General features: G+C 40.6%; 1 protein-coding gene across 4 annotated transcripts in view; it reads right to left on the bottom strand.

The window, feature by feature from the left end:
• The window catches only part of wipi2 (WD repeat domain, phosphoinositide interacting 2), a 327,029-nt gene that overhangs the window by 233,308 nt on the left and 77,763 nt on the right, over positions 1–15,958 (bottom strand). For all 4 annotated transcript variants that reach the window (XM_031893131.1, XM_018097367.2, XM_031893132.1 and 1 more), the window contains exon 3: positions 1,100–1,269. In XM_031893131.1, coding sequence (XP_031748991.1) covers positions 1,100–1,269 — 170 coding nt within the window. The remainder of the gene's footprint in view (positions 1–1,099; positions 1,270–15,958) is intronic.

Genomic DNA, 15,958 nt, shown 5'->3' with positions numbered 1-15,958 from the left:
AAGGGTATGGAAAATCTCAGTTATGAAGAAAGACTGGCCAAGTTGGGTCTGTTTACACTGGAGAAGAGGCGCTTAAGAGGTGACATGATAACTATGTATAAATATGTAAGGGGATTATATAATAACCTTTCTAATGCTTTATTTACCAGTAGGTCCTTCCAACAGACACAAGGGCACCCACTCCATTTAGAAGAAGGGAGGTTCCGTTTAAATATTCGAAAAGGATTTTTTTTACTGTGAGAGCTGTGAAGTTGTGGAATTCCCTTCCCGAATCAGTTGTGCTGGCTGATACATTATATAGCTTTAAGAAGGGGTTGGATGGCTTCTTAGCAAGTAGCTCTTAGTACAAGTTGATCAAGTTGAACGTGATGGACGTACGTCTTTTTTCAGCCTAACTTACTACTATGTTACTTATTTTCTTAATGCCCGATACCATATTCTTTGGTAAATGATTTAAGTATAACCTAGCCAGTTCTGTGAGTACACCCTTGTAATATTCCTGGTAGTCTTGTTGCTTATTCTGTATATGATGTGACCGGTTAGCTCCTTACTTGTCTTCCTCCTCTATTGGTGAAACTGCATGCTGACTGCTGTGCCTCCAGAACAACTTCAGCAGACAATTTCTCTACAAATTCAGAAGCTAATCAGCCCAAGTCAATTTCCTGCAGCTGTCCTTCCACATAAGTGTTGGCTTTGTCTTCAAATTAGATGTGTTAGATGTGTCAACAAAAAGTCAACCTCCAACCCGCCTGATTCTTACAAGCAGCAGACCCTAACCCACTGAGCATAATTTATAGACCTGCACCCACCCCTCACTGAAAGGGGTGGGGCATTCAGACAGGAATATATAAATAACGACACCTGGAAGCAGAAGCAGGGAATAGTAAGATTGCAGGTAGGGAGGGTGCATGATAAGAATAGCCCAAGTTGTGTGGATGCTGGCCCAAAACAGAAGGATTCAGGCTGTCCCACACATCACTAATACAAGTTTGCTCTCTGACAACACCTCCTTACAGATTCATTTTGCAACGCAGTTGCAAAGCAGTTGTTGACGCTTTAGCAATACTTTAATTTATAAGTAAAGAAGACATGTACTCACTTGACGGTTGAGTTTCACAGCAAGAATTGTGTTGGAGTAGCTGTAGTTACAGATCTCAGTACCCTTCTTAAAATGACAGACTTTAAGCTTTCGAGGAGCTTTGAGGCTCACAATAGCAACCAGACTACTTGAAAACAGCCTCTCAACAATGCAGACATCCTCTGTGTCATCTGAAAAAAAACAAGCAGTTTTTTGTTTTTAAAAATCTTTTAAATGAGAAAGCACTGACAAAATATTAGCAAGTTCTATTATTTATTCTATTGTTTGACAGAGCTGATCTACTTTTTTTTTTATAGATCCACTATAAACAAGATCTATGGAACATGGCAAACAACTATGCAACATAAATAGTTTTCCCAAGAGGCATGAGTCCCTAAAAACCTGCAATTTTTAAATGAAAATACTAGTAAGAGCAAAGTTTAAAGGGGATCTAAACCCTAAAATATCACTCCATACAAATATAAATCAATACGAAATTATTCAGAGTGGTCCTTATTTTTTTCATTTATCTGTTTTATTTAAATATTCATATTTTTGAAAGTTTTAGACTGATAGGAAGGCTTGACTTAAAAGCTTTATTTGTTAATTTATTTTTGTTTGAAAACCCAGAATGTCAGCAACTCTGTCTATGCAATGCCTGGATTCCTAGCAGTCAAAAAATGCTAATATCTCAAAATGTGAAAATAGAAAATGAATGTACATGTCCAACCTTCCTCTCAACTTGTGGGCAGAATAAATATTGTAAAAATGGTTCTTTTGCCAAAACTTTTGTTCACAATGCACCGGTTTTACTTGCAGCACTTCAGACTGGATTCTATGGTAACATGCTTTCTATGGGCAAATAAGCAACCAAGAACCAAGCTCTCAATACTGACATCACCCAAAGACAGGGGCGGTATGGCCATGCCACATTTCTTCTTGTATTACGTGGCCTCTCAACTTATACATGTAGCGGGCTGGTTTAATCCATCAGAAGAGCACACTGCCACTGTAACCGCAGCTGCGGTAGCTGGCCAATCATCCCTTTCGCCACACCACACAGATTGGCTGGCCCCTTGCTACATTTTTAGCTGGTATCCTGGCCTGGAAAAAAGCCTCGTTATTAGGCAAAGTCACCTTGCACACAATTTCACCCAAGCCCCCCCTGTAGCTTAAAGGAGAACTAAAGTCTAAAATTGAAAATCATTAGAAATGCTGTATTTTGTATACTGAACATAGCTATAAACATTATGAACTTACTGCACAAGCCCAGGGATTGAGAAACCTAATTAAAGTAATGATTTACACTTTCAAAGTTGTCCAGAGGGGGGGGCTGCCATGTTGTTAATAGACCATCTTTTATAAGATTTGGCTCCTGCACATGTTCAGTTTGCTCTGGGCTTCTGTTGGGAGGCTAAGCTTAGGGAACGTAGTAAAGCAAAACAGCATGTCAGATAATATCTGTCATAGAAGCTGATTAATAATAATAATCATAATATGCAGACTGTCCTTGTTCCTGTGTTGCCATGTAAAGTAATGTAGGTTTTAAGAGTTTTTGCATTGTTTAATGAAACATTTCCCAGCTCTCCATAACCAGCAGCTGCATAAATATGCAAAATAATCCTTCAATGAGAATCCCAGCTGATGTGTGTAAATCTGGCTCCCTGTTCTCTGTTCCTGCAAATGGAGTTGGGAGCAATAAGCACAGTTTCCCAGCACTGAACTGAACCTAACTAGCATTCTCACTGATCAATTCTCTTGTGTATATAAATTTTTCTTTAACCTCTATAGAGAACTAGGTGGCATCTACAAATTATCCCATTGGCACAGAAACTCAGACATATCATTGATATGGGTACATACAAACTAGTGCTACCCTATTATACACATTTTATTACAGGATATCATAAACATCCTTCCCTATACAAGCTTTAGCTTAGTATTTAGATATAATTTGTACACAACAGACTTCCAAATATTACCATATCTCCATCACCCTAAATATTAGTTTAGAAGGTAATTGTGGCTTTTTTTTTAATCTTTTCTAACCAAAAAACATTCTGAATTCTATCATTCTACAAACAACTTTCTCTGCCACTTTAATTACACTGCGCATAACCAAAACCTAGACCAAAGCAAACGTTTGCTGAGCAGACTGGGGGTTATTGTTCTGTTGTGTACTAAAGTGCTAATGTTAATAATGTTCTGTACCTTAGCCATGGGGGAGATTGGAAGGTGCATGTATGTTTTACATACAGAAAAACCTTTCAAATAGAAAAGTTTTTTCCCCAGATGGACTGTTTTGTAATTTGCTATTAGAGCAGTGCTCATTTTACAATTTTATCATGCACATAGGATTGTATTTAGTAGAGTATTAGACACACCTACACGCTGACACACCTAGATGCTGTTGTGATGCAGCTAAAATGTCATCCAAATCAAAATTGCTATAGTGCCAGGCAAAAACTCTCTTATTTCACACAATTGTTGTTCGCATTTGTGTCCTCAGAAAGGGTGGATGGCAATATTTCCATGCCCTTTTTAAATAATGTGTACTGTAAATCATCTACTACTGGGAGTAGTAGGGGTACTTAATCATAGGCTCCTTTACCAACAAAAGACACATGCTATTTAAAGGCATAATGGCCAATAGGAAGATTCCAAAGAGTGGACCAATCAAATTATACAAATCCTTAGTCTAAATAGCCTGTTTGTGAAGGATCATTATAAGCCATTATAATTACTCTCTACCTTTAAGTGTCTTTTGTTGGTAAAGCAGCCTATGATTAAGTACCCCTAGGTACGAAACACATAAGGCTTCTGTCTGTTTTTATGGATTAAATAAATTTTGACATTTTTATGAATACAATTAGCTGCTTCTTATGACTTTTTGATACTTTGTGGATACCAGAAGTGCCTGCCTGCTGTTTTCTCTTTTTGTGTACTCCTGTATGGCTCCCTAAGCTGAAGGTCTGGGGCATGAGCACCTGGACCCACCTGATTTGGGGGTAAGACTCTACAATCAATTGCTGTATCTGTGAAAAATATTTGTATATTCAGTATTGAATGTTTTAGGGGGACCTGGGCTGGCTAGCAATGTTTTAGGGGGTCCCTACCCTGGCACCAATGTTAAACGCAACATCTGGCTACCAATGTTTTAGGGGGGCCCTGACTACCAATGTCTGTGTGTCCTTTCTACTGATGGGACTTCATACAGCTCTGGTGATTTTCTGAGTTTTAAATTGTTTAGAAATGGGTATTAGAGATGCTGAGGGTCAATATGTAGCATGGAATGCTTGTGCTACGCTGAGTCTGTCATGATATACAGGTGCCACGGTGCGTAATGAAATCCTTAGGGCCACAATATGTCAAAAAATGATTGTCTGTCTTCAAGTGCACTTTGTGTACGTTATGCTTTTCAGGTGTGGTTTTGTAAAATGGGCCTGTTTTGGGGGCGTGGTCATAAAGTGGGCATGGCCTGAAATTTTTTTGCCACGCTACGCACGCCAGATATTCTTGTCCCTCCTTTTACTTTTCAAATGTTGGGAGGTATGGTATTTGTCTTCAGAAAGGTTTTAGCAAATTACCAAAATGCATCATGACTATACATCAATAAATACAGTGATAAATACAGGATCCTGCTCTGGTGGGTGTGGGGTTTGTTTACACTGGTTGCCATGGTTACTGTGGCCGGGGGGGTTCCAGCATTTTATGTGGTCGAGGTATTTACCGTGAGTGTAGGGATATGGTCTGTTGGTTTGTTCCTGAGGAAGAGCACTGGTCACGCTCGAAATGTTGGAACTTTTTCAGTAAAGACATTTTTTCTTTTGCATCAAGCCCCTGTGTGTGCAGTATTCTTTCTATTATTTGGACCTGTATAGGGTGTGCTCCTCTCTGTGTACTATACACATATACACAAAGTCTGAAGGTTCAAGCACAACAAACAAAAAACTATCTAATCACTAAACCTGGGTGCTTTCCAAACCAGTACAGGTATGGTATCCCTTATCCGGAAACCAGTTATCCAGAAAGCTCTGATTACAGAAAGCCCGTCTCCCATAGACTACATTTTAAGAAAATAATTCAGAATTTAAAACTGATTTCCTTTTTCTCTTTATTAATAAAACAGTACTTTGTACTTGATCCCAACTAAGATATAATTAATCCTTATTGGATGCAAAACAATCCTATTGAATTTAATAATGTATTGATTTAATTGATTTTATTTATTGTTTTGGTAGACTTGAGGTATGGAGATCTAAATTACAGAAAGACCCCCTCATCCGGAATACCCTTGGTCCTGAGCATTCTGGATCCTATAACTGTAGTACACAAAATTAAAATACAGATGCACACCAGGTATTTTTACTAAGAACAAATGTAAATTTTAATCGGCATCATTAAAAAAAAAAAAAAAATACGCCGGCATTTCGGTCCTCAGGTCCAAGTATTATCTGTTGCAGTTGGTCTTGACATGTAACTATTTCAGATTTGAGCAGAGTTTTTACCTACAGCGGACTGGCACGGCGATGGGCTCCAGTGTGGCCCCCTCATACGCCAATCTATATATGAACTCCTTTGAATGTAAATATATCTATCCTAGGTATGCAGACAATTTGTTGCTATACCGTAGGTACATTAACGATATCTTTATTATTTGGCATTGGGACCAGATTGGGGTCGAATCGTTCGTGGCCACCCTGAATGATTTACCCACTCCGGTAAGGTTTACTTTAAATCAGTCAAAAGATGTGATTGATTTTCTTGATGTTAGGATTTTCCGTACACCTATGGGGGTGGGGACTACACTGTTCCGTAAGAACACGGATCGGAACACTGTTTTGCATGCCCATAATTTCCATCCACCTGTGGTGATTAAATCTATTCCTTACACTCAATTCTTGAGAGTAATCAGGATTAATACTGACAGTTTGCTGTCTTCCTGGTGCCAGGGTTCGGCATGTGGTTGATCGGGTTGACACATTATTGGGAGGGGCTGGGCATGACCTGGCTGTCTTGGTACATATCGGTACTAACGACAAAATGAACGGTAGGTGGGGGACTTTAAAGAGTGAGTTCAGGGATCTAGGCTCTAAGATTAGGCAAAGGTCCTCCAATGTAATTTTTTCGGAAATTTTGCCGGTGCCACGTGCAAGTTTAGGGAGACAGCGGGAGCTTAGGGAGCTAAATGCGTGGCTAAAGTCTTGGTGTAGGAAGGAAGGGTTTGGGTTCCTAGAGCACTGGGCTGACTTTTCCTTGGGGTACAATCTATACAGCCCTGACGGATTGCACCTCAATGGAAGGGGGTCTGCTGTGCTAGGGGAGAGAATGGTTAAGAGGTTGGAGGAGTGTTTAAACTAGACAAGGGGGGGGTGGGTGAGCTAGAATGGGAAAATTAGTGTAGACGGGGTAGGGGGACTAGCAAAGGGTTGTGGGGGAGGAGTGAGGGGGGCATATAGTTTATCAGATAAGGAGCTTCCGTTACAAGGAAAGCAGTCTCATAATTGCCTTAGCTCTAATTCTCCCTTAGCTAATGTAAACATCAGAGGGAGAAGTAATCATCTCCGCTGCATGCTGGCTAATGCGCGTAGCTTGTCGGGTAAATTAGGGGAGCTGCAAGCTATTGCATGTATTGAAAATTATGATTTAATAGGTATCACTGAGACCTGGTGGGATGATAAATGCGACTGGGCTGCGAATTTAAATGGTTATACACTTTTAAGGAGGGACAGAGAGATTAAAAAGGGTGGAGGGGTTTGTCTTTACGTAAAGTCAGACTTAAAGCCATGTAATAAAGACATTACCAATGAAAACGTTGAATCTCTTTGGGTAGAAATTTCAGTAGGGCTGAAGGTCACAAAGAAAATGATCATTGGTGTATGCTATAAACCACCCCGTATAGATGAGGGGGATGAGGCCCAGCTATTGTTGCAAATGGAGGAGGCTTCAAAACTGGGTCAAGTTGTTGTTATGGGGGACTTTAATTATCCGGACATTGACTGGAGTAATGGGGTGGCTAAGTCAGAAAAAGCTAGTAGGTTTGTAAATATGCTAAATGACAACTTTTTATTTCAGGCGGTTCAAGAACCCACTAGGAATGACGCTATTTTGGACCTGGTGATTTCTAATAATAATGAACTCATCTCTAACATTTGTGTGGGTGAGCATTTGGGGAACAGTGATCACAACATGGTCTCCTTTGAGATAATGCTGCAGAGACAGCGCTATAAGGGAGTAACTAATACGCTTAATTTTAGACGTGCAGACTTTGCCAGTATAAGGGCATCTCTGAAATGTGTCAACTGGGAAAGGCTTTTCATGGGGTTAGACATAGAAGGAAAATGGAACATCTTTAAAACATTGCTTTGTATGTATACACAACAGTATATCCCCCTTGTAAGCAAGGAGAGGCATCGCAAAGCAAAACCTTTATGGCTGAATAAAAGTGTTAGTGTCGAGGTTGGTAAGAAAAAACGTGCTTTTAGGGCATTCAAGTTAGCTGGGACAGCAGAAACTTTCATCAGGTACAAGGAAGCAAATAAAGCATGCAAAAAAGCTATCAAGCAAGCTAAAATAGAAATGGAAAGGGATATTGCTGCTAGGAGTAAAAAGAATCCTAAATTATTTTTTAATTATGTGAATAGTAAAAAAATGAAGCAAGAAGGGGTGGGAACTTTATTATCATGGGGGGGTAAGTTGGTTGATGAGAACGGGGAAAAAGCTGACATTTTTAACTCTTATTTTTCATCTGTCTATACATCTGAGGAGCCAGATAATGAAGGCTTCCCTTGTAATATGCCCAGTTCTAGTAATTTAGCTACTGGCGCATGGGTCACTCGGGAGGAAATTCAAAAGAGACTTGAACATGTAAAGGTAAACAAAGGTCCAGGGCCGGATGGGATTCATCCCAGGGTATTATATGAGCTGAGCGCTGTGATTGCCAAACCTCTTCACATAATTTTTCAGGATTCATTGAGGTCTGGCATGGTGCCAAGAGACTGGCGGATTGCTAATGTGGTGCCGTTATTTAAAAAGGGATCCCATTCTCAGCCTGAAAACTATAGGCCTGTTAGTCTGACATCAGTAGTAGGAAAACTTTTGGAAGGGGTAATAAGGGATAGGGTACTTGAATACATTGCAGTTCACAATACTATTAGTTTGTGCCAGCATGGTTTTATGCGTAACAGATCTTGCCAGACTAATTTAGTCGCCTTTTATGAGGAGGTGAGCAGGAACCTTGATGCTGGAATGGCAGTTGATGTCATCTACTTGGACTTTGCTAAAGCGTTTGATACAGTACCTCACAGAAGGTTAATGATCAAATTAAGGAATATTGGCCTAGAACATAATATTTGTAATTGGATAGAGAACTGGCTGAAGGATAGAGTACAAAGAGTGGTTGTAAATGGAACATTTTCTAATTGGACCAGTGTGGTTAGTGGAGTACCGCAGGGGTCAGTCCTTGGGCCTTTGCTTTTTAACTTGTTTATTAATGACCTGGAGGTGGGCATAGACAGTACTGTTTCTATTTTTGCTGATGACACTAAATTGTGCAAAACTATAAGTTCCATGCAGGATGCTGCTGCTTTGCAGAGCGATTTGACAAAATTAGATAACTGGGCAGCAAACTGGAAAATGAGGTTCAATGTTGATAAGTGCAAAGTTATGCACTTTGGTAGAAATAATATAAACGCAAACTATCTACTGAATGGTAGTGTGTTGGGGGTTTCCTTAATGGAGAAGGATCTAGGGGTTTTTGTTGATAACAAGTTGTCTAATGCCAGGCAGTGTCATTCTGTGGCTACTAAAGCAAATAAAGTGCTGTCTTGTATAAAAAAGGGCATTGACTCAAGGGATGAGAACATAATTTTGCCCCTTTATAGGTCCCTGGTAAGGCCTCACCTTGAGTATGCAGTGCAGTTTTGGGCTCCAGTCCTTAAGAAGGATATTAATGAGCTGGAGAAAGTGCAGAGACATGAAACTAAACTGGTTAAGGGGATGGAAGATTTAAGCTATGAGGTGAGACTGTCGAGGTTGGGGTTGTTTTCTCTGGAAAAGAGGCGCTTGCGAGGGGACATGATTACTCTGTACAAGTACATTAGAGGGGATTATAGGCAGTTGGGGGATGTTCTTTTTTCCCATAAAAACAATCAACGCACCAGAGGTCACCCCTTTAGATTAGAGGAAAGGAGCTTCCATTTGAAGCAGCGTAGGTGGTTTTTCACGGTGAGGGCAGTGAGGTTATGGAATGCCCTTCCTAGTGATGTGGTAATGGCAGATTCTGTTAATGCCTTTAAGAGGGGCCTGGATGAGTTCTTGATCAATCAGAATATCCAAGGCTATTGTGATACTAATATCTACAGTTAGTACTAGTGGTTGTATTTATAGTTTATGTATGTGAGTGTATAGATTGGTAGGTGTGGGTTGGGTGTGCTGGGTTTACTTGGATGGGTTGAACTTGATGGACACTGGTCTTTTTTCAACCCTATGTAACTATGTAATACGGATCCCGTAATTGCACTTCAACAAGCTAATGAGATGCGGGACAGATTTCTTGAGAGGGGATACTCTATTGACTTTTTGAATGCTGAATTGAATAAGGCAAACGAAAATCTACTTAAAGATTAATCTAGGGGCACACGGCCAGGAGACCAATCGGATCGGATGGTATTTGTGAGTGACTTCACACCGGTAAGCCATGATGTTGAAATGGCTATTAAAAAACATTGGCCAATTTTACAATTGGATTCGGGTTTGCCCTTCACTAATATGCCACCTCCAGTGTGTGCATATCGACGTGGACGTTCACTTCGTGACATACTTATGGTGACAGATTTAAAACCAGAGGTACCAGACACATGGCTAAGGAATAGTAAACCTGGTTGCTATCGATGTGGTAATTGCAAAACTTGTGGTTGTCTGATCACCGGAATGACATTTGCTCATCCACACTCCGGGAAAAAGTATCTGATTAGACATAGACTGACATGTATTTCGGAATATGTGATATACTGCATTATGTGCCCTTGTGGCCTTTACTATATCGGTAAATGCATCACAGCTTTTCGTACAAGAATGAATAATCACAGGTCGGTGTTTCGTCTGGCCCTGGCATCTGGGAAATCGGACATTCCACTGGCCCGACACTTTGTACAGTGCAAACATTCACTGCCTATGTTGAGAGCAATATTGATTGATCATATTTCCCCCTTGCACGACGTGGAGATAGATTTAAGCTATTGCTGCAGAGGGAGGCCCAATGGATCCGGAGACTTGACACAATTGCCCCTAGGGGATTAAATGAGATGCTATCACTCTCTTGTTTTATATAAATTGACTGTTGTGTCCCTGGGTATTTCCTATATGATGGCCTTATGACCAATTATTTTTAGATAGGATTGGTTTATGTAATTTGAAGTTAGTTAATTAGCGTGATCCTAATTTAAGATATTTGATGCTATTTTGATCATCCACTATCCTAGGTGATGTTTCTTGGTCTTTATGTAGTGACTTCCTTAAATGTTTTTTTAAGTGTGACTGCTTTTAACTTTATAAAGATTGTAAGAAATGTGTCATATATCTTTATTAGTATTGGACAATTTTTGTCCATTTATCTGTTCACATTTTCTAAATCTCACTATGAAATTGAAATTATTTTTTACAACACGTTAGTTTTTATCACATTATAATTTTGGGTGGGTAACTTATTTTCCCTATTAGTATGTAATAGTTAATGTTTATGAGTATTGAAGTTAATGGTGATATTTATAATCTCAATTTTTAGATATGACATGTGACACTGTCATGTGTCTTGATAGATTGACTTATATGTGTTTTAAAATTATATTTCACTATGAGCTTTGCCATGTGGCTTACTGCATTGATATATATGGGATATGTCCTAGTTTATGCATTATCATGAGTTTAGAGGAGTATTGAAGTTAATGGTGATATTTATAATCTCAATTTTTAGATATGACATGTGACACTGTCATGTGTCTTGATAGATTGACTTATATGTGTTTTAAAATTATATTTCACTATGAGTTTTGCCATGTGGCTTACTACATTGATATATATGGGATATGTCCTAGTTTATGTATTATTATGAGTCTAGATGTTTGATAATTATTCTATTTTTGATCATATGGGGATTTTTAAGTGCCTGGTATTTGATTACACTTTGCACATGTTATTGAATGGGTTAATGCTGTATAAACACTGATTGGATACTGCTGGTTTTTAACCTGACACTTCACTTCCTGTCTATCATCCTGATGACGATCCTGTGGTGAAACGTGTAGATGGTATGCTGAAATAAATCACTGACTTGATTGATGCTATAGCTGTGAGTGCTTTCTACTGTTGAGTTTGATGCATTATTTTTGTCAGCACCCAGCCGTTGCCCCGATATTGGTGAGTGCTGATTCTTTACAAGACAATATTATATATTTATATATTTATATATTATATATATATATATAAAATATACACACCCACACATATCTATAAATTGACTTTATTATTGACTTTTTGTGCCAATTATTGGAACTGACATAAAAATTTATTTATTTTAGTTTCTAACAGCAATTTTATTTGCAATGAAAAGGCACATTAGTGGGTGCTGGTTTTGTCATATGCCAATTGTTATATGGCCCATTATAAACAGTATAACATCTTGCCCATGTAAATAAGGAGTCACTTCAAGGCATTACATTGATGATACTTACTATGTGGAGGAGCAATTAAATCAATTTCATGTATATGACAGAATTCCTTAATAAATCAGACACCTCAGTAACAATTTCTTATGATATGCAAAAAATGCAGTTTTTGGGTGTTGAGATTTTTAAAAATGGTAATGGACAGGGGGTTTAAGTTATATAGGAAGCTCACTAATAGGAATAAACTTTTATACTCCACCAGCTTTCACCCACCAAGTATTAAGAAGGCAGTAAGTAACTTTTGCCTAATTTTTGCACACAACATGCAACAATCCAGAGCTGCCACCTGTCTGGTTTTGACTCAGACAGCCCGGTTTTTGGTAGGGCTGGCCAGGTTAAAACTGCTTCCCAATTTGGAAAACTGAGCAGGATTCTTGGAGCCATGCCCCTTTGACGTCACGTCCCGCAATTGGTGAAGCACCGAATCCGCAATTTTAGGATCCGGCCAAACCCCAAATCCTTTGCAAAAGATTCGCCAAAATACCAAACCAAATCTTGATTTGCATATAGACAAAATTCCATGACCTAATTTTAATATGCAAGTTACGTGCATGCTGCGCATGACATCACTTCTGCAATGTTGGGCATGTGACATCACACGCATGCTGATTTTCGTGGTTTTTATATTTTTTAAGACAACGACTAAAGTCATTTATCAAAAAAATCAGAATTGAAAACAAGTAGCAGAAAAGTGCAACTTTTGTACTTGTCGTACTAAAACCTTGACTTTTTCGTATTCACACAAGAACCAGTGTAAAAAAAAACCAAAAAACCTGAACTGAAAAAGACTGAGCAATCAAGGTGGTCCTCAGATATTGTATGGGCTAACATTGAAACAAACCAGTTCAAACCCTATCACCCTAACGCCTGGATATGGCCCACTTTAGGGAAGGATAAGCCAAAGATAGCAATGCTCAAATCTACAGAGCACAGCTTAAAACTCTGGTGGAAACTTAGATTTAAATATAAATTGGCATCACCTGCATCCATACTACTCTCCCACTTGGGAAACCCAAGGTTCCAACCAGCACTACCCTTGCAATACTTACAGAGATGGATAGATACCCCTTTTTTTGCCTTAAGAGACATGACAGATCGCCTGAGAGGCGGGTTTCTTCCACGAGAGACCCTGAACGATAAAGTCCCCGGCCTCACCCTAGCCTGGTATGAGTACCTTCAGCTAAAACATTTCTTCAGGCCTATACTGTCAACCGGTAGAAGGGACCTCCTTTTACCTTTTAAACGCTTGACGGTTCATGGCCTCCCTCAAAGAGGCCTGATTTCCACTATCTACAAAATGTTAGTTAATCCTTTCACAGAGGAGAACTATAAACACAACTATATGCGTAAATGGGAGACTTGCATAGGCAGAGAACTTGAGGAAACTGAATGGGAATCCATATGGGACAATACGTAACGAGGCATTACGTGTGTAAGGCAACAAGAAAACATTTATAAAATAGTCATGTTTTGGTACCATACGCCAGTCAAACTCCATGCACTATTCCCGGAAACAACACAAAATTGCTGGAGGGATTGTGGGCAACCCGGAGACTTACCTCACATCTTCTGGCATTGCCCCGATACAACCATACTGGGACAAAGTCCTGGCACTGCTACGCCAGATCACGCTTGCACCTCTAGAAAAAGACATTACCACCCTACTCCTGGGTAAGCCATACAAACAACTATCAAAACATACAGAGAAACTGGTCAACCAGGTACTCTCGGTGGCCTGCATTTCCATTGCAGCCAAATGGAAGACAACCGCTATCCCCTCACTCTCAGAAGTAAAACAAAAATTTAACTACATCAAACAATTTGAATACAATCTAGCCCGGCTACAAAATAGAACCCCACTGTGTGTAAAAATATGGTCACCCTGGGACCTACTCACACAGCCAACACAAACTTAAATATGAGTACCTCCCCCCTTTTCACCCATATATTTCCCACCCATTGTTCTCTTCCCCTTTTTCTCCTTTTCTCTTCACTTCAATACATGACTGTAACAGATGACAAATGTATAATTAAGGATATAACATGTTTTACTATGCTCTGTCCACCTGTGGAAGTGAAATTGCTAACCCCCTCCCTTTTTCCTTTCTGTACCCCCCAAATTTCTTAATAAAAATTGTAAGTTACAAAAAGACTGAGCAATAGTAAATGTCTCTTCTGCCTGTGTGTAGCTACATGGAGTGGAGATCGGCCTGAAAACGTGAAAGCAAACATTTTTGGGTTAATCTTCCAAGGTGGAAGCTGTGATAGTCAATAACGGCAAAAGGGAACAGATCAGCTTCTCTCAGCCTGCAGAAAAAACACAGGCTGAGAGCAGCAGAGCCAGTGCTAATGTGCCCTTGCCCTTAAAAAAATAAAGACTTCTGCCAGCATTGCCCCTCTGTGTCTTTGACAAACCCAGTTGGTATAACTTATGTCAAGCGCATATTCATATATTTTTTTTTCTTAAAGGAGAAGGAAAGCAAAAAAACTATATACCTATTTTTGATTAGGGCATCAGCCCCTCTCTTGAACCGCTACATTAAGAAGTTAGCCGCTGCTTGTGGATCGGCGCACCATGCCTGAGAAGATTCTCCCTTGTTCAATCTTTGGCGCCGACATTTTCAAAATGCATTACGTCACTTTCCCCTTCGGGCGCTTCTAATGCGCATGCGCCGCTTCGTGAACCCTGTGACGTGAGAGTACTGACTGCCGCGCTCGTCTGTCAAGCAGCCTATTTGCGCAGAGTGAGTTTTGGGGCAGAAGGGTTTAAAGCACCCTGATCTTTACTTTCTCCCTGGTATTTTTAATAATTTTTAATAAATCATTTTCTGTGGATGTGGGATAGTGGAACTGTGGGATGGCTGGGGATGTGGGACAGTGGCTGTGGGATAGTGAGACTGTGGGATGGCTGGTGGGTGTGGGACTGTGGCTGTGGGACGGCTGGGGATGTGGGACTGTGGCTGTGGGACAGTGGCTGTGGGACGGCTGGGGATGAGGGACTGTGGCTGTGGGACAGTAGCTGTGGGATGGCTGGGGATGAGGGACTGTGGCTGTGGGACAGTGGCTGTGGGATGGCTGGGGATGTGGGACTGTGGCTGTGGGACAGTGGCTGGGGATGAGGGACTGTGGCTGTGGGATGGCTGGGGATGTGGGACAGTGGCTGTGGGATGGCTGGGGATGAGGGACTGTGGCTGTGGGACTGTGGGATGGCCTGTGGCTGTGGGCTAGTGGGATGGCTGCGGATGTGGGACTGTGGCTGTAGGATGGCTGGGGATGTGGGACTGTGGCTGTGGGATGGCTGGGGATGTGGGACTGTGGCTGTGGGATGGCTGGGGATGTGGGACTGTGCCTGTGGGATGGCTGGGGATGAGGGACTGTGGCTGTGGGATAGTGGGACTGTGGGATGGCTGGTGGGTGTGGGACTGTGGCTGTGGGATAATGGGACTGTGGGATGGCTGGGGATGTGGGACAGTGGCTGTGGGATGGCATTTTACTTACTTAGTCTGTAATGCAGTTTGAAGTTGGCACAGGAAAGTCTTTCTGCTCTATCCAACTCGATTTCAGCACAGCAAATGCAGCCAGAGGGACTGTGCAGGACTATAAAAAACACAGGAGCATTCCGATTGGACAGTAGAGTGAAGTGGGTGGGGCTAAGGGGGTGAAACATTTCTTCAGAGACTGCAGATCTTGAAAGGAAAAAAAACAAAAAACAGAGCTCTCTGCTGTGCACTGAGCATGTCTGTGTCCTGGACAATCTGTGTTCAGTGAGACAGGAAGCTGCACAGGCTTGGAGCAGGTACTGCATTTACTGACAAGACTTTTCCATGTCAGAGCCAGATTAAGCAACAGCACGGTGAGTTCAGGAAATATGTTAAGGACTGTGTTAAGGCTAAGTTATTGAGCTCATGTTGTTTTTAGACTTTCCTTGTCCTTTAAACTGTAGGTTTGTAAGTTTCCCTCCTCTCTTCACACATTAAGCACTTTTATTTTCCTTTATAGTTTAACTAACAGTGCTCCCAGACCCTTGCAAGAATTGCCCAAATAATGACATTTTGGGTGACATGATAGATAGATAGATATACATACATACATACATACTGTATACTGTTCAAGTTAATCTTACTGCAAGTAAGCAATGACATAAATAAAAGAGGCT

Source organism: Xenopus tropicalis, chromosome 9, assembly GCF_000004195.4.
Source record: "Xenopus tropicalis strain Nigerian chromosome 9, UCB_Xtro_10.0, whole genome shotgun sequence".
NCBI classification, from domain to species: Eukaryota; Metazoa; Chordata; class Amphibia; order Anura; family Pipidae; genus Xenopus; species Xenopus tropicalis.
This window is presented reverse-complemented; position numbering and strand designations above follow the sequence as displayed.